Source organism: Halichoerus grypus, chromosome 9 (genome assembly GCF_964656455.1).
Source record: "Halichoerus grypus chromosome 9, mHalGry1.hap1.1, whole genome shotgun sequence".
In the NCBI taxonomy this organism is placed as follows: Eukaryota; Metazoa; Chordata; class Mammalia; order Carnivora; family Phocidae; genus Halichoerus; species Halichoerus grypus.
In genome coordinates, this window is record NC_135720.1 from 97,391,964 (window position 1) to 97,416,251 (window position 24,288).

General features: G+C 41.6%; 1 protein-coding gene across 7 annotated transcripts in view; it reads right to left on the reverse strand.

The window, feature by feature from the left end:
- Positions 1-371: 371 nt before the first annotated feature.
- The window catches only part of EFHC1 (EF-hand domain containing 1), a 66,781-nt gene continuing 42,864 nt past the window's right edge, over positions 372-24,288 (reverse strand). For 2 of the 7 annotated variants that reach the window (XM_036087766.2, XM_036087759.2), the window contains 3 exons: positions 7,691-7,834; positions 5,096-5,306; positions 3,424-3,659 (listed from right to left, as the gene is read on the reverse strand). In XM_036087766.2, the coding sequence (XP_035943659.1) occupies positions 3,588-3,659; positions 5,096-5,306; positions 7,691-7,834 (427 nt within the window). In that variant the 3' untranslated portion in view covers positions 3,424-3,587. Of the gene's footprint in view, positions 1,675-1,697; positions 2,472-3,423; positions 3,660-5,095; positions 5,307-7,690; positions 7,835-21,477; positions 21,621-24,288 lie in introns of those variants that run through there. The other 5 variants (XM_036087760.2, XM_036087762.2, XM_078055245.1 and 2 more) reach the window with 5 other exon arrangements.

The following is a 24,288-nucleotide window of genomic DNA, read 5'->3' on the forward strand; positions in this document are numbered from 1 at the left end:
CCAGAACGGTCTTCAGAGAGCACAGGAGAGGAGTGCAGTTACAGGGGGCAGGTAGCCATGGACCCCCGCAGGGCGTGAGGATTGCACAGGAAGCGCTCACCTGAGGTGAAGCTGAGGGACACCCATGGAGGGCAAGCTCTGCTGCAGATGTGGGTTTTGGTCCGGCTCTGCTGGAAGACGCTAGGTGACCTTGGCCAGTTAACCTTTCTGAGCCTGTTTGTTCGTGTGTTCTACAGTTTTGAGGGTTGTGTGCTTGCTACTTGTTTTCGCAGGGAGTGGTGCTGGTGAGATTTAGGGAAGGTGAATGCTGAGTGCATGGTACAAATAGAGCACTGTTGGCTGGTTGTTTTTTTTTTTTTTTAAAGATTGTATTTATTTATTTGACAGACACAGCAAGAGAGGGAACACAAGCAGGGGGAGTGAGAGAGGGAGAAGCAGGCTTCCCACGGAGCAGGGAGCCCGATGCGGGACTCGATCCCAGGACCCTGGGATCATGACCTGAGCCGAAGGCAGACGCTTAACGACTGAGCCACCCAGGCGCCCCTGTTGGCTGGTTTTTAATGAACACATGTACTCAGGCTATTCGGTACCAGCAGGATATTAAGGAGTCCCTCACCCAAGTGACCCTTGATTTTCTGGAAGCATTGAGACAGGTCTTCTCCCCATCTTGGTCCCAAATGCCCTCAAAGCCCAGAGACAGGGGTTTGACCCACCCTACTTAGCTGGTATTTTCAAGCCCCGGGGGCGGTTACAGACAGAGTGCAAGGCCCGGGCCTGAGCAGCGGCTACCTCTGAGCCCGTCTTCCCCCGTGGGGCAGATTTTGCTGCCCCGAACCCATAGCTGTCCCAAGCCGTCCTGTTCCCATCGCTCGGTCAGAGTGGAGAGCCACAGCTCTCGGTGGCCTCTGGGGCAGACGCGAGGAGGGAGGCTACTTGTCTCCCCTCCCTGGCGGCCCCCTCAGTGCAGGTCCTTTCCCCTCCCTGCAGTTCTGCTTGCTGCAGGCTACCGCCCCACTCTGACGTCCCCTCGGCCAGGACACCACCGCGTGCCGGGGCTGAGTGTAGCCCAAGCGACATCAGGTGGCTGCGGCGCCATTCGGAATTCAGAAGAACGATCTGCACGTGTGGCTCTACCCTCGGTGGGGCTTGTATAAACTAGCGGGGCTGAGCAGGGAGCGTGGGGCCCCCAGAAGTGACCTGCTGGCTCTGGTCTTCTGTACGTGGTGATGGAGCTTCCCATCTTGGGCAAGCTTGGGAAGTGAGGCAGGGACAGGGAGCTGAAGTCCTGTAGGCGAGCACGGCCTGCCGTACTCAGCACAGCTCTCCGTGAGGCACTTGACCTTCACAGTGGGGCAGGCACAGGGAACCAGAAGAGAACGGTCAGAACAAGGGTAGAAGGACGAGGAGCAGTTGGACCTCAAAAGGTGGGTAAGAGGACGTTTCCCTAATGTCTCCCTTTCGGCTCAGGACCAAAGCCGGCAGGTACCTCCATCTGCTGCAGGTGGCACAGATCCATGAAAGACTTGAGGATCCAGAGTTTTGTGAACTTTCCTCTTGCAGGGTTGTGGAGAAGTTACTAGAGTGTGGAGTTCCTGAAAGGGGCTGTCAGAGTGCAGTAGGTCCACAAGCTAAGTGAGGGAGATGCTTTAATGGACTCAGTTTGACCTGGGTCCCCTGGAGATAAGAGAACGTGAGATTTAGTACCTGATTCTCATCTACGGTGAGTCTCCAGGAAAGGACCAGCTGAGCTGCTGAACTGCACAGGCTAGAGAGCAATCTAGATGGACACACTGCAAGAGTGAAGGCCCTGGGAGGGGAAGCCCGAAGGGACGAGGAGGAGCCTGGAGGAAATGTGCTTTTAGGACCGGGCACGCTGGAGACTGGCCCATCTGAGGATGGCATCTGAGAGGTTTCCTGTGGGAGTGTCCTGGGGGGGGTGGGTAGTGAGAGAGCCAGCCTTTCAGCACATGACACACAGAAGGCCCTGACCCAGATGAGGACTTCACCGGCCCCAGAAATAAGACTTTGCCCTTTTCCTCTGGGGTCTACTCGCTACCCTTCCCGGACACTACACAGGCCAGAAACAGCAGTGTGACTGAGTTGGGGGCAAGGGGAGCAGAAACCAGAAGAAGAAACCCACTATACCTATCCTAGCTCACTCACTCACACACACACACTAAGGCTTCTAAGTTTGGGCAGGCAGAATAGAGCTTAGGATTTTTACTTTAGACTGAAATGGACTTCTGAGTACTTGGAAATAGGCTTTCACTAGGTAAGTGACTAGGGGCTTTCACTAGTTCTTGAGATACCGACCTGGAGCAGGAAAGGAGTCCGTATATATGGTATTACAGCCCTTTGCATAAGCTAGTTGGAGGTGGCTTGGCTCATCAGTGAAGGAAGAACGAGCAGTTCTGAGAGGGCAGGTGTCCTGGATCCTGTAGGGACAGCTCCCCCCTCCTTTACACCACCGCCTGGGGAAGCAGGGAAGAATCTGGGCTGGGAGTTATAAATTGGAGGTGGTGGCTGGCCTCAACTCGGGAGCAGCCCTCGTTCTAAAACCTGGGGCAGAGCTCATTAGATAACCAGTAACTACTTTTCCTCTCATCTCAAGGCTAGGCTCTTGAAAAGCAGCATTTTTCTTATATATAAATATATATATATATATATATTTTTTTTTTTTAACTGTAATTCACATCAAGGAATACATTTTCCATTATGACCCAGTAAATACACACTCAGTTGAAACAAAAGTTTCATGAAATATATAACCTATTTGTACCACACTTATATTTTCTATTCCATTTTTTAAAACTGCAGGTCCACTAATGGGCCTAGAGCCACAGTTAAAAAACCGTGGCTTCCGGCCCGCAGCCACAGCAGACTGTGTGTGTATTTCCAACACCCCACATGCTGCTGCCCCAGCAAAATGTGGCTTTCCTTCTGCTCGTAGTCATTCCACACCCAGAGTAGTCCGCATTCTCCAGAGAAACCGAACCAATGGAATGTCTATGTAGAGAAAGCAGTGTCTTACAAAGAATGGGCTCGTGGGATTATGGAGGCTGACAGTTCCCAAGATTTTGCTCCCATGAGAGCAGAGGGTATAGTTCTAGTCTGAAGGCCAGGCCAGCAGGCACGAGACCCAGGACGAGCCAGTGTTTGAGTCCAAAGGCAGGCAGAATTCTCTTACTTGGGGAATGGTCAGCCTTTTCTGTTCAGGCCTTCAGTGGATTGGATGTGGCCCACCCACCCCAGGGGCAATCTGCTTTACTCAGTCTACCACCTCAACTGTTAATCTCAGCCAGAAACGGACACACCCAGAGATATGTCTAACAAACATCTGGGCACTCCATGGCCCCAGACAAGCTGACACCTAATTAGCCATCACAATACCCTACCCCTACCTCCCTAAATAAAGCACCAATCTTAGCTCTTAAAAGATCCAGTTTAATTTAGATTTTAGTATTGAAATCTAAGAACTGAAAAATATAATTTTAAGATCCCTGTGAATGCCTCTATGAAAAGTACAAGGTGTTTCAAAATGTAGGTCTGACCTCAAAACGTCGTACTGCATTCTCTCCTCAGCCAGGTCAGTTGGAGAAAGCACGCACAAAGTGATAGTAGTTAATCTTGTCTTCTCTGTGAGGGCACAGCCTGATCAACTGTGGGAGAGAGCAGAGAGCAGGTGCAACAGAGCTGCAGGGCCCACTTACTAATAACCATCCCCAGCCTTTGTAAACCAGGTCCGAGTTTAAATCAGCGGATTCGAAAATGCTGTGAACGTGGCAGGTAGGTCAGACATAATCCCCATCTTCAACTGAACGAGACTGAAGCTCAGAGGGAGTCAAGGGCCTGCGGGGGATTTCAGGACTCACATTTATAAGAACACTGTCATTTCCAGAGCACTTTTAATTATTTTTATATTCAAATACGAGCTTTGTCCACCGGTCTGCACAGAGTAGAACTCTTAAAATAGCAAGTTGCTGTTATCACAGGATAATAGAAGAATCTAGTTCCGTCACTGCTCACTTGATCTTTGCCCAAAGGCAGAGAAGCCTTATGTCACTGCTCAAACCATGTCCCCTGAAGCTCCGCTGTGGGGGGAGTAGCCTGATCTGCTGTGGTTACCTTTACATGTGCAAATCATCCTTGCCACCCACACCTTCCCCACCCCACTGACCGCAATTCCTTTGTCAAGGTCACAAATAGCACAAATGACTTAAAAAAAATCAAAAGCTGGGCATGCTGTCCATCTGAGATTTGGGAAGCTAAATGGGCATTTGCCCAAGTGAACACGTTCTTTTCTACCTGCCCTCTTCCCCTCCCTGCTGATGTTCCAATATCTGAAAAATCCTCTTCTCCAGCGCCACACGACAGCCTCCCCTAAATGAGTCTTCACTTCTGAACATCCCTTTTTGCTAAAAGATCTTTAAGAAGGTCTAAGCAGGCTTTTTATCAGGGAGAAGTCTCAGCAATAAGTCACAGTCATTGGCAACTGTGGGAGAAATTTTGGTCTGAGTTCCAGGGAAGCCCTGGCTAGAGGGATTTCTAATGAAACAAAGGCAAAAAACCCCCTCTGCAACTCACTTCATGAAAATTCCCAGAGGACAGTGTCCATGTCCTTCCTCTGTGTGCAGCTGGCCCTGGGCGACCCGTTCCTGACAGACACGGCTGCCCTGGGCGGTGGTCACGCCCTCTCCCATGCCCGCTGTACTGCTGAGCTACCGTAAGCGCTGGCTGGGAGGGTGGCCACAGGCTGCCCCCCATCCTGCTCAATCCCGTCACCTTTGAGTCTCCCCTCAGGCTGCCCCTCTGGGATCACGACTGCAGCCCTCCTTCGGCGGACATGGCTTATCTGCCACGCTGTGCGGTCTAGCCCATACCCACGTAAAGACAGGCCCTACTGCAGCCATGAGCAAAGAACCCCAATGTGACAATCAAGGGGAAACACCATTGAAATCAGGGCCGAATAGGAGATCTGATTCAAACATCTTAAATTTTACCGTTAAAACCAAATACACCCACAACTGCCTCTGGGAGAGAACAAACGGGTGTTCACAGCCTCTGCAATCAACCCAGAAGGGTGACTCCTACTGACCTCCTTAATCAAGGAATCATCGATTGGCAGGTTGAGAGAGTCACAGATTTTAAAGAACATCTCTTTGTCAACATATCCTGAAGCTTCCTTGTCATAAATTTGAAAGGCTTCGCGAATGTTGTCTTTGCACGGATGATCTTTCAGTTGCTTCTGGATTGTGTCTATTAATGCCTCCAGTTCTTGCACACCTGGATCCTCTTTAGTTTGCCTGCTGTAGAGAAAGGAAGGAAATGCCTGGGCATCTTATTTATCCTTGACCAGTCTTAGCTCAGTGACCAAAGTTCTCCTTTGGTGAAGTTGGGGCAGCTTCTAATGACAAACGGCTCTGGCACGGAGCTGACCAATAACTGGATACCTGCCCGCGGGGGCTGGCTGACGGCTGGGGAGCCTGGTCAGGGGGGTTTGAGCTGACGCTCAGCCTCCCTGGCTGCCACCTGTTAAATCTCTGCACCACAAAGAGCCACATCTACCGCCGCCACCTCCCCAAGCTCGGTGTTTGTGTGAGTCACCCACTGCTGCTGAATGCTGTTGCATCATCTGAAGATGAATGAGTTTTTAAAAAGTTTCACACATCATGATGTATGGTGACTAACATAAGATAATAAAATTAAAAAAAAAAGTTACATTCACACAGTCAGAAATCTCGTACTTTTAACATGTTCTCTCCGGTTCACTCCGAATTTTATGAAAGATGGTGGATTGAGAAGGTGAGGCTTAGCATTTACTGAAATGAAGAGAGATGAATAACCCACAGCACTAAAAAGAGGGAGAACTCAGAAAGCACTCCTCCCTTATTCAACGATGAAAAAACAGACTCGAAGACCTTAGAGACTTATCCCAGATGTCCCAGCAGAGGCAAGACCAGAACGGACATCGCACTCAGGTTCTGACGTGTTCTTTCAAGTACATCCAGCCACCCCTCACCGAGCCCTCTCCCTCCACACCATCACAATATCGGTCCCCCGTGGCTTTCCTGTTCCTATTTCCTCCTGCATATAATATTCGAAAGGTTCACTCTTCCAAACGGCCTCTATTAACTTAATTCCCTTTTGACCCACTGGCAATTCTTGCTGGGGAAGGTACAAAGTGCTAGAACCTTTCAGGAACAATTTGGAAAACATGAAGCAAAAGCCCAGCAAAGAATTTCAAGTAATTTATCCTAAGGAAATAATCATGAGTTGTATACAAAGATACAATCTAATAAAGCTGTTTTGAGACAGCTAAAGGTCTAAAAAAATCATCCCCAAATCAGGAATTGGTTAAACAATATCCAAAAATGATGAGGCATATCATAATAATGCAGCATGGACAATGTTGCAGCTAGAGTAGACAGATCTGTTAGTGAGAAAAATCAAGGCTACATTTTGCATAAAAGTTGTGAGGGGAATAAAAACATATTTAAATTGCTTATATTGTGCAAAGAAACTCTGGGAAGGTATTTTAAAACCAATGAAACAGGTAGTTACCTATGGGGAATGGAGGGTAACAAGCAGGTATGTGTATATATAAATAAAACTCATGTGAATGTAATATGCACTCAAAAAATTATCAATGCTCCATAAAACATTTCATATCAGAAATGTTCATGATACAAAAATCAAGTGCAAAGAGCTAGTTAAATTTATTACAGGATTTTTCTATTTTCTAAATTTTTACTCCCTGAATGTTATTTATTCTGGGCATGTATTACCTTTATAGTAAGACAAACACAATATATATTCTAATAAAAATCTCTAGTATCTAAATGCTGTCTGGCATTATTTATTATTGAAGCAGGATATGTGTATCTGATGGGTATACCTCCAATCATACATACTAAATTATGCATAACTGCCAGGAAGCTATTTTAGTGGCAGAAAGCAGTCAAACCTCAATCTTGCATATCTTCCCAGGAGTTAGTGCCATGGAGCATATATATTTAAAATGTGATCATCCAGTCATTTTGGGAAAGAGAAGATAACTCTCCCTTCCATGAAGGGGCCAGATGTTCATACCGCCTCCTACAATAGGGAAAATGCCCATGCCATCTGCTGTCTCTGAGTACGATGGAGTAAACCGAAACAGAGCTTGCCACAGGTGGTACTGTTTACGACAGAGCTGCTGAAAGTTACAGCTCCTACTTTACTGACGGGGTGTAAACCAAGACCCATTTTCTAGGAAAGCTGCAAGACCCACATGTTAACAAAGGAACACAAGGGCTCAATGATTATCCTTAACGGGACTGCCAACTGAGAGAGATGGCTGGGTTCCCAACACGCAAGGTGTAGACTCTGTGCCAACCCCTCCAGTGCCCTTCTTTTACTTTCCATAAAAGCAAACATGAGTTTTATAGGGTGATTGAACTCCCATAGGTAAGAAAGACATCATGGTTTTCATTCTGCTCTTAGAATATTTTCCTAGGAGCAACCTGGCAAAACCCTCTACTTAGCAAGAACTAAATGGAATTCACATATTTTCTTCAACAGCAAAGAGACTTCAATCTTGTTCTTTCTCATATTTTGCGGGGGTGGGTAGCAGGCAACTCTTTGATGTGTTAGAACTTTAAAGTGTGGCCATTTCCATTGCAAAGATTCAGTGTCAACCCCTTGGCCTGACCTTAGCTCTTGATCCATGATCCAAGGTCTCCCCTTGGTCCCAGTGAAGGTAGACCCACTCCCAGGACAGGCAGTCCCTTGCTCAGAGAGCTTCGGGTAGTCAGGAAGCTGAGTAACAACATTCTCGATTTCTTGCTGCTTTTCTCTGTTGAGACAGAAGAAATTATAGTAAAGACTATGAGCTCCGAGTCGGACTGGTTCAAAAGCTGTTTTACCACTGAAAGGCTACATGATATTGAGTAGATTAGCTAATTGCTCTGTGCTTCAGTTTCATTATCTGTCATATGGGAGCTTTGGAAAGAAGTTACCTCATAAAGATTGTGGTGAGAATTACATGAACTATTACATATAAAGCACTTAGTACCTGACATAGACACACGCAAATGTCAGCTTTGAACATAGTTCTTCTGACAGTCCTAGGAGAAGTATTCTCTCATCTAACAACTATTTATTGAACATGTATGGCCCAATTCTAGAAGGAACCTGTCTCTAATAAGGATCCCTGATCTCCAGAAGGAAATTAAGACATGGACTTTAAAATTACTCAAAGAAGGGAGAAAATTACCATCACCATGTAGAGGAGGTACAAAGCCTGAGAGGATCAGGAAGGGCTGAACTAGGAGGTGGCATTTGACCTAGGCCTTGAAGGATGTGAGGGCTTGGACCTGCAGAATGAAATAAAGGAACTGCAGACTGGGAACAGCCTGAGAAAAGGCATGAAAAAAGGAATGCTGGAGCTTAGTATAATAAACCTGTTTGGGGTGCAGACTATGTGGAAAGGTAAACTGGAACTCTAAGTTAGATGGTCATTTGGAGACACACTATGGAGGTTCTTAGATACCAGACTAAGAACTTTAGAGTTTTGTTTTTAAGTGATGGAAATCTCTTAATAATAAATATGATGAAGAAATCAAAAAAAGGTCAAAAGGGAAACCAAAAAATATCTTGAAACAAATGAAAACGTAAATACGACATACTAAAATATGGAATGCAGCAAAAGCAGTTCTAAGAGGGTAGTTTATCACAATAAATGTTTACATTAAGAAAAAAAGGATCTTGTGGTGCCTGGGTGGCTCAGTCAGTTAAGCGTCCACCTCTTGATTTCGGCTCAGGGTTGTGAGATCGAGACCTGCATTTGGGCTCTGCGCTGGGTGTGAAGCATGCTTAAGATTCTCTTTTTCCCCCTCTCCCTCTGCTCCCCATCTCCCGCTCATGAAGAAAACAAACAAACAAACAAACACCCTAACTTTATACTTCCAGGAACTAGAAGAAGAAAAAACTAAGCAAAAAGTTAGCAGAAGAAAGGAAATGATAAAAATCAGAGCAGAGTAATGATAGAGAAGGTCCATGAAACTAAGAGCTGGTTTTGTGAAAAGATAAACAAAATTGACAAACTTTTAGCTACAGTGAGAAAAAAAGACAAAATCAGAAATGAAAGGCGATATTACAACTGATATCACAGAAATACAAAGAATCATAAGAGATCATTATGAACAATTATACATCAACAAATTGGATTACCTGGAAGAAATGAATAAATTCCTAGAAACAAAACCTACTAAGACTGAATCATTGAGCTAGAAAATCTGAGCAGACCAGTAACAAGTAAGGAGGTTGAAATGGTAATAAAAAAGAAAAGCCCAGGACCAGATGGTTTCACTGATGATTGCTATGTAGCATTTAAACAAAAGTTTATACCAATCCTTCTCAAACTCTTCCAAAAAAACTGAAGAGAAAGCAACACTCCCAAACTCATCTTATGAGGCCAGCTTTACCCTGATACCAAAGCCAGACAAGGACACTACAAGAAAGTTATACACCAATATCTTTCATGAACATAGATGCAAAAATCTTCAACAAAACACTAGCAAACGAAATTCAACAGCACGTTAGAAGGATCATATGCCATGATCAAATTATATTTATCCTTTGTATGCAACGATGGTCCAACATACACAAAAATCAATAAATGTGATACATCACATTAACAGAATGAAGGATAAAAATCTCAATAAAGAAAAAGCATCTGACAAAATTCAATGTACTTTCATGATAAAAACTCTCAACAAATTAGGTATAGAAGAAATGTACCTCAACATTATAATGGCCACATATGACAAATCCACAAGCTAACATCATACCCAATAGTGAATAAGACAAGGATGCCCAGTCTTGCTGCTTGTATTCAACACAGACCTAGCCAGAGCAATTAGGCAAGAAAAAGAAACAGAAGGCATCCAAATACAAAAGGAATAAGTAAAATTATCTCTGTTCACAGATGACATGTACTATGTACAGAAAACCTTAAAAACTCCACCAAAAAAATGTTAGAACTAATCAACAAATTCAGTTAAGTTGCAGGAAACAAAAATCAGTTGTGTTTCTATACATTAACAATGAACTATCTAAAAGAAAAAAATCATAAATTCCACTAAAATAGCATCAAAAGCAATAAAATACTTAGGAATAAATTTAAGGACCTGAAAGACAGGTACACTGAAAACAAAGACACTGAAATAAATTAAGGCACAACCAAATGGAAAGATATCTTGTGTCCTTGGATTGGAAGAATTAATAACTGTTTAAATGTCCACACTATCCAAAGTGATGTACAAATTCAATGCAATCTTTATCAAAATTCCAATGGCATGTTTCACAGAAATAGAAAAAACAATCCTAAAATTTGCATGGAACCACAAAAACCCCCAATAGCCAAAGCAGTCTTGAGAAAGAAGAACAAAGCTGGAGGCGTCACACTTCCTGATTTCGAACTATCATTACAAAGCTACCGTAATCAAAACTACGTGGTACTGGCATAAAAAGAGACACATAAGCCAATGGAACAGAATAGAGCCCAGAAATAAGCTCATGCATATATGGTCAACTGTCTTTGACAGGGTGCCAAGAATACACAATGGGGAAAGGACAGTCTCTTCAATAAATGGTGCTGGGAAAACTGGGTATCCAGGCAAAAGAAAGAAACTGGATCCCTATTTTATAGAACTCACAAAAATTAACTCAAAATGATTGAAGACTTAAACACAAGACCTGGGACTGTGGAACTCCTAGAATTAAGCAAAGGAAAAAAGCTCCTTGACATTAGTCTTGGCAGTGATTTTTTTTTGGACACCAAAAATAGTCAACAGACGCAAAACAAACAAGTGCAACTACATCAAACCAAAAAAGTTTCTGCACAGCAAAAGAAATAATCAAAATGAAAAGGCAACCTATGAAATGGGAGAAACTATTTATGAACTGTCTCAGTCTGTTCGGGCTGCTATAACAAAACACCAGAGACTGGGTAGCTTATTAACAATAGAAATTTATTTTTCTCAGTTATGGAGGCTGAAAGTCCAAGATCAGGGCACCACAGATCCCACGTGGTGGCTGGTGAAGGCTGTTTTTGGTTCATAGCCAGTATCTTCTCACTGTGTCCTTACATGATAGAAGGGGGCTAGCAAGTTCTCTGGGGTCTTTTTTTTTTTTTTTTAATAAAAGCACTAATCCCATTCATAGGATTCTCATGACCTAATCACCTTCCAAAGGCCCTTCCTCTTAATACCATCACATGACCTCTTAATATGGATCAGGATATCAACTTATAAATTCTGGGGGGACACAAACATTCAAACCATAGCACAAACCATATATCTGATAAGGGGTTAATACCTAAAATATGTAAGGAACTCCTACAACTCAATAGCAAAAAAATAAACAATCCAATTAAAACATGGGCAAACAACCTGAGAAGACATTTTTCCAAAAAGGATATACAAATGCCAGTGGGGGGGGCGCCTGGGTGGCTCAGTTGGTTAAGCATCTGCCTTCGGCTTAGGTCATGATCCCAGGGTCCTGGGATCGAGCCCCGCATCGGGCTCCCTGCTCAGCAGAGAGCCTGCTTCTCCCTTTCCCTCTGCCTATGGCTCTGCCTACTTGTGCTCTCTGTCAAATAAATAAATAAAAAATATCTTTAAAAAAAAAAAATGCCAGTGGGTACATGAAAAGATGCTCAACATCACTAATCATGAGGGAAATGCAAATCAAAACCAAAATGAGATATCACACCTGTTAGGATGGTTATCATCAAAAAGACAAGAGATAACAACTTGGGGAGGATGTGGAGAAAAGGGAACTCTTGTACACTCCCACTGTAGGTAGGAATATAAATTAGTATAGCCATTATGGAAAACAGTTATGGAATATCCTCAAAAAATTAAAAATAGAACTATCATAGTATCTAGCAATCCCACTTCTGGATATATATCTGAGGGAAATGAAATCAGGATCTCAAAGAGACATCTGCCCTCCCATATTCACTGCAGCATTATTCACAATAGCCAAGAAATGAAAACAATCTAAATGTCCATAGATGGATGGAGTTTAAAAATGTGACACATATATAAAAAACATGGCACAATGGAATGTTACTCGGCCAGAAAAAAGAAGGAAATCCTGCCATTTGTGATAACATGGATGAACCTGAAAGATACTGTGCTTAGTGAAATAACCCAGAGAAAGACTAATACTACATAATCTCAATTATATGCGGAATCTAAAAAAAGTTGAACTCCAGGGGCTGGGGGAAGGGAGTGATGTTGGTCAAGAGTACAAACATTCAGTAACAAGATGAGTAAGTTCTGGAGGTCTAATGTACAGCACTGGGGCTGTAGTTATAGTTATACTGTACTGTATACGTGATATTTGCAGAGATCTAAAGCATTCCCACCACACACACACACGCACACACACATAAATGGTAGCCCTGTGAGGTGATGGATGTGTTAATTAACTTGATCGTGATAGTCATTCACAATGTATATCAAACCAACATATTGTAGATTTTAACTAGATACAATTAGACCTCAACAAAATTGAGGGGAAAATAGTCGTATGATGAATTTGGAGCCAAGTTCCAGGATGACTGGTCTGATAACTGTACGTGAAGTGGAGTAAGGGAAAGAGCAGACATGGGAGGATACATCAGGAGGTATCGCGGACGCTGGGGTAAGCAGGGATGGAAGTATGGCAGACACTGGTAGTTGCTCTCCTCTTCCTACCAGAGCCCTTATTTTGTTTGGAGCAGCAGCTAGGAATGGCTGAGTGACACAGCCCAGACAATGAGATGTCCGCAGAAGTTGCTAGGTGGGTGTCCTAGATAAGCCCTTTAAAAACAGGAAAGACATGCATGAGATTGGCTGTTCAGTCTTTTACCCTTTGTCCTTCCCCTTCTTCCTGCCTGGACTACATAGATGCAATGCTGGAGATGGAACATTCACTTTGTGGCCACAGAGTGAAAAGCAGGAGGACAAAAACTACTTGCTAAGGATATCTGAGAAGAGAGAGGAAAAGTGTCAAGTCTCTGTTGGCATTGCAAAGCCACCACACCAGCTCTAGACTGCTTCCCTCCAGATGTTGTATTCCAGGAGGAACACAAAACTCCACTGGGTTAAGCTAATGTAAATTTGTTTTTATTATTATGGGCAGACAAATGCAGCTTCTAACTGAGTGCTTTAAATTAGGAAATGGTGGGGAGAATGAATAGGAGAAGTCAGAGGCAAGACCTATTATAGAATAAAAGAATTTGACATATTGAATACGGTGCAAAATAAAAGAGGTCAAAGGTATCTCCAAGGTTTCAAACCAAGGTAAATGGAACACTGATGTGATTAAGAGAAAGTGGGCAATTAACATTTATTGCTTGCCTCCTGTGTGTGCCAGACTCTACAGTGGCACTTTACATATGTTATCACAACTCACTGTTATCACCACTATTTGAGACAGAAAGAAGGAAGAAGAAAGAAGGAAAAGCAGTTGTCCCAGAAAGATGAAAACAACAATGGCCTCATTTTTTTGTTGTACAAATTGTGAGGTACTGTGGCTCAGCCGGATGAAGACACACTGAACAGGCCAACAGGAATCTAGGACTAGAATCAGGGGAATGGTCAGGATGGAGAACTTATTTAGACACTGTGCAATGAGATAAGATTGTCAAGAGAGTTTAGCAAAAGCAAATAAAGGGACCAAAAAAGGATCTCGAGAAACACCAACCTAGTAGACAAAAAGTAGCAAAAAGATACAAAGAATAGGCTTCCAGAGAAGTAGCAGGAGTCTGATCAGCGACTCTGACTTTCTAGAACTCAAAAGAGGGTTTCAAAAAGGGGATGGTAAAGACTTCCAGGGAAGATGGTGGAGTAGGAGGGTCCTAGGCTCACCTCGACCCATGGATAAACCTAGATAATACCCACATCAATGTAAATAACCCACAAATGACCCGAAGAATGGCAGAACAGATGTACACAGCTAAATGTAGAGAAGAGGCCACATTAAAAGGGTGGAAAGGGCAGAGATGTGGTTAGGAGCCAAACAGACCCACAGGACTCTCTGTGGGAGGGAGGGACTCCACCAGTGTGGACAGGAGAGGAGCAGACCCCACACCAGGCGCCTCAGGCACAGGGGACTCACAGGGGGAAGATGAATCCCCATAACATTTGGTTTTGAAAACCAGAGGGGCCTAACAATCAGTAGGGCTTAACACCTAGAACTTCAAAAATCAGCAACTTGGCTCTGGGAGAGCCAGGAGGGCAATAGGAAACTGAGTCCCTGCCCTTAAAGAGACAGCACAACAAAGAACCCCACTGAGATACAGCATAGAAGCAGCAGTTTGAAAAACTCCTGGGGTATAAAGGAGGGCGATTTGTTTACTCATCTCAGAGTGTGTGCTGGAGGGGCAGGGATCTTTGGGAGACTTCCTTAAGAACAAAAGAAGAGGGGGTCTGGGTGGTTCAGTTGGTTAAGTGGCTGACTTCAGCTTAGGTCATGATCTCAGGGTCCTGGGATCGAGCTTCACATAGGCTCCAGGCTCAGTGGGGAGTCTGCTTCTCCCTCTCCCTCTGCCCCTCCCCCACTCATGCACACACTCTCTCAAATAAATAAAATCTTAAACAACAACAACAACAACAACAACAAAAGAGCAGGCATCATTCCCCCCTCCCCAAAATACAAGGACACCTGTGGGAACCTGGGCAGCACAAACACTCTCCACCTAGCTTGCTAACAACACACCCCATCTGTGGGTTCTCCTACAGACATGATCTTTACATCCTGGCCTGGGCAGGAGTTTTCCTACCTCCCCCCCCCCCCCCCCCCACTCCATGGATGGCTCTAGGTCTCCTTACACTGAAAACCAACATGGACCCTGTTGGCATAGTGCAACCTACCCCCTCCAACCTGACCTTGGCATGAGCCCATCCCAAGTGGTGCCACAGCCTGGCAGGGTGTAAGCAGCCCTGAGAGGGCCCAGCACCACTCCAAACTGACTCCTGCCCCAGGGAGAGGGAAGATAACCACACACACCATTTGGACTATGGCCCCAGCAGTGGGCTGGGGCCAGACAGCTGGTCTGACTATAGACCCTGCCCACCAACGAAAGTTTCTCAGTGCACAACACAGGAAGAATGCCCTGCAGTTTGGTGCTACCACAGCTCTGGCAAATGCCTGGTCTGACTCAACTCAAGCCCAAGGTGGCTCCAGACTGGCCCACCAACACCACAGGGACCAAACACTGCCCACAACAGGCAAAGAGAACCACTGCAGACAACTGGATTGAAGGCAAGAGACAGAGAGACAAAACAAGGAGACCAAAGAATATGTCCCAAATGAAAGAACAGGACAAAATCACAGCAAGAGAGCTAAATGAAACAGAGATAACTGATATGCCTAACAGAGAATTTAAAATAATGCTCATAAAGATACACTGAACTTAAGAGTGGATGACCTCAGTGAGACCTTCAACAAAGAGATAGAAAACATTAAAAAGAACCAATTACAGATGAAGAACCCAATAACTGAAATAAAATATATAAATATTATATAAGTATATATTAAATTTATATATTAATAATATACATTATATATTTTATACACTAGAAGGAATAAATACTAGACTAGAACAAGCAGAACAACAGATCAGCGACCTGGAGGACACAGTTATGGAGAGCAATCAAACTGGAGAGAGAAAAAAATAATAATAAAAAATGAAAATAGATTAAGGAACACAAGAACACCGTCAAGTGTAATAACATTCACATTATAGGGATCCCAGAAGGAGAAGAGAGAGAAAAGGTGGCAGAAAATGTATTTGAAGAAATAATAGCTGGAAACTTCCTGAATCTGGGGAAGGAAACAGAAATCCAGATCCAGGAAGCATGGAAAGCCCCCAACAAAATCAACCTAAGGAGGTCCACACCAAGACATATAGTAATTAAAATGGCAAAAAGTAATAATAAAGAATCTTAAAAGCAGCAAGGGAAAACAAAACAGTTACATACAAAGAAATCCCTATAAAGCTATCAGTTAATTTTTTAGCAGCAATTTTGAAGGTCAGAAGGCATATATTCAAAGTGCCAAAAACAAAACAAAACAAAACAAAACCCACAACCCTGCATTCAAGAATACTTTATGCAGCAAGCCTATCATTCAGGATAGAGAGAGAAAGAGTTTTTCAGACAAACAAAAGTTAATGGAATTCATCACCACTAAATCGGCCCTGCAAGAAATGTTAAAGGGGACTCTTTGAATGGAAAGGAAAGACCATAAGCAGGATTAAGAAAAGTAAGAAGCACAAAAGCAGTCAAATTAAGCATATCTATAAAAATCAGTCCAGGGATAAAAAAAAATAAATAAAAGAATGTAAAATATGATACCATACACCTAATCATGGAGGGGAGAGGAGCAAAAATGTAGTGTTTTTAGAATGGGTTCAAACTTAAGTGAACATCAACTTAATATAGAGTGCTATATGCAAAAGATGTTATATACAATCTTAATGGTAGCCACAAATCAAAAACTGGTAATAGATATGCAAGAAATGAAGAAACATGAATTCAAGTATATCACTAAAGAAAGCCAGTAAACCATGAGAGAAGAGCACAAGAAAGGAACAGAAATGAAATACAAAAACAATCATAAAACAAGTATCAAAATGGCAATAAGAACATACCCATCAGTAATCACTTTGAATGTAAACGGACTATGCTCCATCAAAAGACATAGGGTGATGGAATGGGTAAAGAAGCAAGACCCAGGGGTGTCTGGGTGGCTCAATCAGTTAAGCATCCTACTCTTGATCTCAGCTCGGGTCTTGATTTCAGGGTCATAGTTCAGGCCCCACATTAGGCTCCATTAAAAAAAAAAAAAAAAAGCAAGACCCATCTATATTATGCTGCCTATAAGAGACTCATTTCAGATCTAAAGACATATACAGATTGAAAGTGAAGGGATGGAAAAGCATTTATCATCTAAATGGCAGTGAAAAGAAAGCCAGGGTAGCAATACTTGTATCAGACAAAATAGACTTTATTTTTTTATTATGTTTTTTAAGATTTATTTATTTGAGAGAGAAAGAGTGCAAGCAGGGAGAAGAGCAGAGGGAGAGAGGAGGAAGACTCCCTGCTGAGTGGGGAGGCTGACATAGGGCTCGATTTCACGACCCTGAGCTAAAACCAAGAGTGGGACACTCAAACAGCTGAGCCACAAGGTACCCCCCAAAATAGACTTTAAAACAAAGACTGTAACAGGAGACAAAGAAGGACACTATATAAAGGGAATAATCCAACAAGATATAACAATTATAAATATTTATGCACCCAACATGGGAGCACCCAACATAACATAAAGCAGTTAATAACAAACATAAAGGAAGTAAACAATAGTAATGAAATAATAGTAAAGGACTTTAACACCCCCCTGACATCAATGGATAGATCATCCAAACAGAAAATCAACAAAGAAATAGTGGCTTTGAATGACACATTGGAACAGATGGACGTAAGAGATATACTCAGAACATTCCATCCTAAAACAGATTACACATTCTTTTCAAGTGCACATGGAATGTTCTCCAGATAGACTATATGTTTGGCCACAAAACAAGTGTCAACAAATTCAAAAAGACTAAATTCATACCACGCATCTTTTTTTTTTTAAAACAATTTTTTTTTTTTTAAAGATTTTATTTATTTATTTGACAGAGAGAGACACAGCGAGAGAGGGAACACAAGCAGGGGGAGTGGGAGAGGGAGAAGGAAGCTTCCTACCGAGCAGGGAGCCCGATGTGGGGCTCGATCCCAGGACCCTGGGATCATGACCTGAGCCGAAGGCAGACGCTTAACAACTGAGCCACCCAGGCGCCCCACCACGCATATTTTCTGACCACAACACTGTGAAACTAGAAATCAACCACAAGAAAAAAAAGTCCGAAAAGAACACAAATACGTGGAGGTTAAATAACATGCAACTAAACAATGAATAGGTCAAACAAGAAATCAGGAAAGAAATAAAAAATACATAAAGATGAATGAAAATGAAAACACAATGGTCCAAAATCTTTGGGATGTAGCAAAAACAGTTCTAAGAAAGAAGTTTATAGCAATACAGGCCTCCTCAAGAAGCAAGAGAAATCTCAAACAAACTAACCTTAAATCTAAAGGAACCATAAAAAGAACAAACTCCAAACCAGTAAAAGGAAATAATAAGATTAGAGCAGAAATAAACAAAATAGAAACTAAAAAAACAGAACAGTACAATGAAACCAGGAGCTGGTTCTTTGAAAAGATCAACAAAATTGATAAACCTTTAGCCAGATTCATTAAAAAAAAAAAAGGACTCAATATCAGAAATGAAAGAGGAGAGAAAACTGACACCACAGAAATTCAAAGGACTGTAAAGGCATATTTTTTTTTTATAATATTCTAACAAATCAGACAACCTAGAAGAAATAAATTCCTAGAAATATATGACCTCCCAAAACTGAATCAGGAAGAAATAAAATTGAATCAGTAACCAAAAAACCCTCAACAAAGAAAAGTCCAGGACCAGATGGCTTCATAGGTGAATTCTACCAAAATTTTTTTTTTTTTTTTTGAGAGGGAGATGGGGTGGGGGAGGAGCAAAGGGAAAGGGAGAGAATCTTAAGCAAGCTCCATGCCCAGCATGGAGCCTGACTTGGTTGGTGCTCAATCTCACAACCCTAAAATCATGACCTGAGCCAAAATCAAGAGTCAGACACTTATTGCTTCTCAACCTTTTGGCTAAGATCAAGTAAAGAGTCAGACACTTAACTGACTGAGCCACCTAGACACTCCAATTCTACCAAACATTTAAAGAAGACTGGGTGTTACACGCAACTAATGAATCATTGAACTAATCATCAGAAACTAATGATGTATTATATGTCTGCTAGTTAAATTTAAATAAAAATTAAAAAAATAAAGAACACTTAATACCTATTCTTCTCAAACTATTAAAAAAAAAAATAGAAGGCAAGGAAAGCTTTCAAATTCATTCCACGAGGCCAGCATTACCCTGATACCAATACCAGATAAAAAACATTACAAAAAGAGAGAGAGAGAGAGAGAGAACTACAAGCCAATATCTCTGATGAGCATAGATGCAAAATTCCTCAACAAAATATTAGGAAACCAAATCCAACAAACCATTAAAAAAAAAAATCATTCACCATGATCAAGTGGAATTTATTCCCAGGATGCAAGGGTGGTTCACTATTCACAAATCAATGTGATACATCACATCAATATGAAAAAAGATAAAAACCATATGATTATTTCAACAGTTGCTGTAAAAACATGACCAAGTACAATATCCTTTCACGATAAAAATCCTCAACAAAGTAGGTTTAGAGGGAACATATCTCAACATAATAAAGGCCATATTAAAAAAAAAAAAAAAAAACCACAGCCAACATCATACTTAATGGTGAAAAACTGAGAGCTTTTCCCCTAAGATCAAGAACAAGACAAGGACGTCCACTCTCACCACCTTTATTCAACATAGTACTGGAAGTGCTAGCCATAGCAATTAGACAAGATAAAGGAATAAAAGGCACCCAAATTGGTTAAGAAAGAAGTTAAACTGTCACATTTGCAAATGACATGATACTATTTATAGAAAATCCTAAAGACTCCACCAAAAAACTACTAGAACTGATATAGAATTCAGTAAAGTCACAGGATACAAAATCAATAGACAGAAATCCATTGCATTTCTATACACTAATAATGAATTAGTTGAAAGAAAAATTAAGAAAATAATCCCATTTACAATTGTACCAAAAATAATAAAATACCTAGGAATAAACCTAACCAAGAAGGTGAAAGACCTGTACTCTGAAAACTATAAAACACTGATGAAAGAAATTGAAGAGGACACAAACAAATGGAAAGATATTCCATGCTCATGGACTGGGAGAACAAATATTGTTAAAATGTCCATACTACCCAAAGCAATCTACAGATTTAATGTAATCACTATCAAAATACCAACAGCATTTTTTGCAGAACTAGAATAATCCTAAAATCTGTATGGAACCACAAAAGACCCCAGATAGCCAAAGCAATCCTGAAAAAGAACAAAACTGGAGCTATCACAATCCCAGATTTCAAGATATACCACAAAGCTGTAGTAATCAAAAGTCTGTACTGGCACAAAAAAAGACCTATAGATCAATGGAACAGAACAGAGAGCCCAGAAATAAACCCGCAATTATATGGTCAATTAATCTTTGACAAAGGAGACAAGAATATGCAATGTGAAGAAGACAGTCTCTTCAACGTATGGTGTTGGGAAAACTGGGAAGCTACATGCTAAATAATAAACAAACGAACAAACAAATAAATATATTAAAGACCTAAATGTGGGACCTGAAACCATAAAAATCCTAGAAGAGACCATAGGCAGTAATTTCTCTAATATCAGCTGTAGCAACATTTTTCTAGACAGGTCTCCTGAAACAAGGGGGAAAAAAAAGCAAAAATAAACTATTGGGACTACATCAAAGTAAAAAAGCTTCTGGACAGCAAAGAAAACAATCAGCAAAACTGAAAGACAACCTACTGAATGGGAGAAGATATTTTTAAATGTCATATCCAATAAAGGTTTAGTATCTAAAATATATAAAGAACTTATACAACTCAACACCAAAAAAGCAAATAATCCAATTAAAAATGGGCAGAAGATCTGAACACACATTTTCCAAAGAAGACAACCAGCTGGCCAAGAGACACATGAAAAGGAGCTCAACATCACTCACCAGAGAAATGCCAATCAAAACTACAATGAGATATCATCTCACACCTATCAGAATGGCTAAACTCAAAACCCCAAGGAAGAACAAGTGTTGACAAGGATCAAGAAAAAAAGGAACCCTTGTGCACTGTTGGTGGGAATGCAAACTGGTTCAGCTACCGTGGAGGTCATACAGTATGAAGGTTTCTCAAAATAGTAAAAATAGAATTACCATATGATGTAGTAACTCCAGTACTGGGTATTTACCCAAAGACTGTGAAAACTCTAATTTGAAAAGATTTATGCACCCCTGTGTTTATTAATTACAGCATTATTTACAACAGTCAAATTATGGAATAACCCAAGTGTCCATCAATAGATGAATGGATAAAAAAGGTGTGGTATACACACATAGACACACATGCACGCATGCACACATACACAATGGATTATTACTCAGCCATAAAAAAGAATGAAATCTTGCCATTTGCAACAACATGGATGTAGCTAGAGTATAATGCTAAATGAAAGAAGTCAGTCACAGAAAGACAAATATACGATTTCACTCATATGTGAAATTTAAGAAACAAAACAAACGAACACAGAATAAAAGAGACAAATGACTTTTGAATTTAGACAACAAACTGGTTACCAGAGTAGAGGTGGGTGGGGGGCATGGGTAGAATAGATGAAGGGGATTAAGAGTACCTTTATTGTAGAATGTCCAACGGAAAAAAGACGGTCTCTTCAACAAATGGTGTTGGGAAAATTGGACAGCCACGTGCAGAAGAATGAAACTGGACCATTTCCTTACACCACACACAAAAATAGACTCAAAATGGTTGAAAGACCTATATGTGAGACAGGAGTCCATCAACATCCTAGAGGAGAACACAGGCAGACATTTTTCCAAAGAAGACATCCAAATGGCCAACAGACACATGAAAAAGTGCTCAATATCGCTCGGCATCAGGGAAATCCAAATCAAAACCTCAATGAGATACCACCTCACACCAGTCAGAATGGCTAAAATTAACAAGTCAGGAAACGACAGATGTTGGCAGGGATGCGGAGAAAGGGGAACCCTCCTACACTGTTGGTGGGAATGCAAGCTGGTGCAGCCACTCTGGAAAACAGTATGGAGGTTCCTCAAAAAGTTGAGAATAGAGCTACGGTATGACCCAGCAATTGCACTACTGGGTATTTACCCCAAAGATACAAATGTAGTGGCCCGAAGAGGTATGTGCACCCCAATGTTTATAGCAGCAATGTCCACAATAGCCAAACTATGGAAAGAGCCAAGATGTCCATCAACAGATGAATGGATAAAGAAGATGTGGTGTATATATACAATGGAATATTATGCAGCCATCAAAAAACCCCCCGAAATCTTGCCATTTGCAACGACATGGATGGAACTAGAGGGTATTATGCTAAGCGAAATAAGTCAATCAGAGAAAGACATGTATCATATGATCTCACTGATATGAGGAATTCTTAATCTCAGGAACAAACTGAGGGTTGCTGCAGGGGTGAGGGATGGGAGGGATGGGGTGGCTGGGTGATAGACATTGGGGAGGGTATGTGCTATGGTGAGCGCCGTGAATTGTGTAAGACTGATGAATCACAGACCTGTACCTCTGAAACAAATAATGCATTATATGTTAAAAAAAAAAAAAAGAAGATAGTAGGAAGGGAAAAATGAAGGGAGGGGAATCGGAGGGGGAGACGAACCATGAGAGACTATGGACTCTGAGAAACAAACTGAGGGTTCTGGGGAGGGGGGAGGAGGGATGGGTTAACCTGGTGATGGGTATTAAAGAGAGCATGTACTGAATGGAGCACTGGGTGTTATACGCAAACAATGAATCATGGAACACTACATCAAAAATTAATGATGTATGGAGATTAACATAACATAATAAAATTAAATTTAAAAAATAAAGAGTACCTTTATTGTGATGAACACTGCGTAATGTATAGAATAGTCGAGTATATTGTACACCTGAAACTAATGTAACACTATATGTTAAAATTTTTTTAAAAAGAAAAGAAAGCAATGGAATAAAAAAAGGGGAGGGCGATGGTAAAGAGTGACTTACATGTAGATCAAAAAAGGCTAAACACTAGACCAGGGACTTGGCAAACTACAACAGTTCAAAATCAACCTGCTGCCCGTTCTAAATAAAGTTTAATTGGCATTCAGTCACACCTTCATTTACACATTGTCTATGACTGCTTTCACCCTGGAAGGGCAGAGTTGAGTGGTTCTGACAGATGGTATGGCCCACAAAGCCTAAACTATTTACTACCTGTCTCTTCACTAAAAATATTTGCCATCCCCTGTCCTACACTAAGAGCTCCCTACACTCTCATATATTTGCCTGAGCATTTATTAAGGTCTGGCACAAGGCACAAGCTCAAGTAGCTGTTGAATTAATGAATTAATGAACAAGAGACCATTAGATTTGGAAGCAATCGATGACCTTCAAGAAAGCAACTTATGAAGCATGGATGCTGAAGCAGTCAGAAAGGAGGTGGTTACAGACTCAAAACAGAAGAATGAAATTTGGAGAAATGGGAGCTACTTATCTTTGACAAGAAGGTAAAGAAAAGGTGAGTAATAGTTTGGAAACTTTCTAAGGTGAAGAGTGAGAAAATGGAAGGAACTTACCTTGGATCATTTGATCTCATATTTAAGACCATATTCAATTTGCAAACTGAATATGGAAGAACTTGGGGCATAAAGAAAAAAATGAGAATATTTGGGAATGTCTGTATGGGAAAAGTGGCTAAAAGTGAAAAAGGATGAAAAAGCTCACTGAGCAGGGGAGGAGCGTCACCTCAAAGATGGCAGCACAAATGGGGATGCTAATTAAGCAATGATACATGAACACATGGAGATTTTGTGTAGAGGGGTGGATTTATGAGCATTTGTTTTTTTGTAAGTCTGAGTTCCATATACCACAGCGAGGACCCAAAACCCAAAAGGACTTCAGATAAAGTCAATACTCAATTGCCTGTGCACTTTTTAATTTTCTGGCTCAGAGAAAGAAAATGGGTAACTCCAAATATTATCATCCTGTGATTGACACTTGACATAAGAAGTCCTCAGGTCTGACAAGTACTCGAGAAACCCTTTATTATTCTTAGTGATGATTAGTCAAATAAAGGATTTGTAGCTCCTTAGAGCAGGTTCTTGATCAGATGGGAGGAGTCAGGAGCCAAAGACAGCATGGCGAGAAGACATGGAAGGGGAGGGGAGGGGAGGGGAGGGGAGGGAAGGCACGTCATTTTTCACATCATTTTTCTCTCACTTATCTATCTGACCCATCAAAAGAGAAAAGAGGAAAGATGAGGGTCAAAACAGGGACAGCAATGTAACTCTTAACTCAGAACTTGAATTTCTCTTTATTTTCATTGGTATCTTAATCTAAGTGCCACACACTATCTTTTCCTCATTACTAAATCAGGAAAAAGAAAGAGATTCTACTGGTAGTATACCAAAGCAAGAAGCTT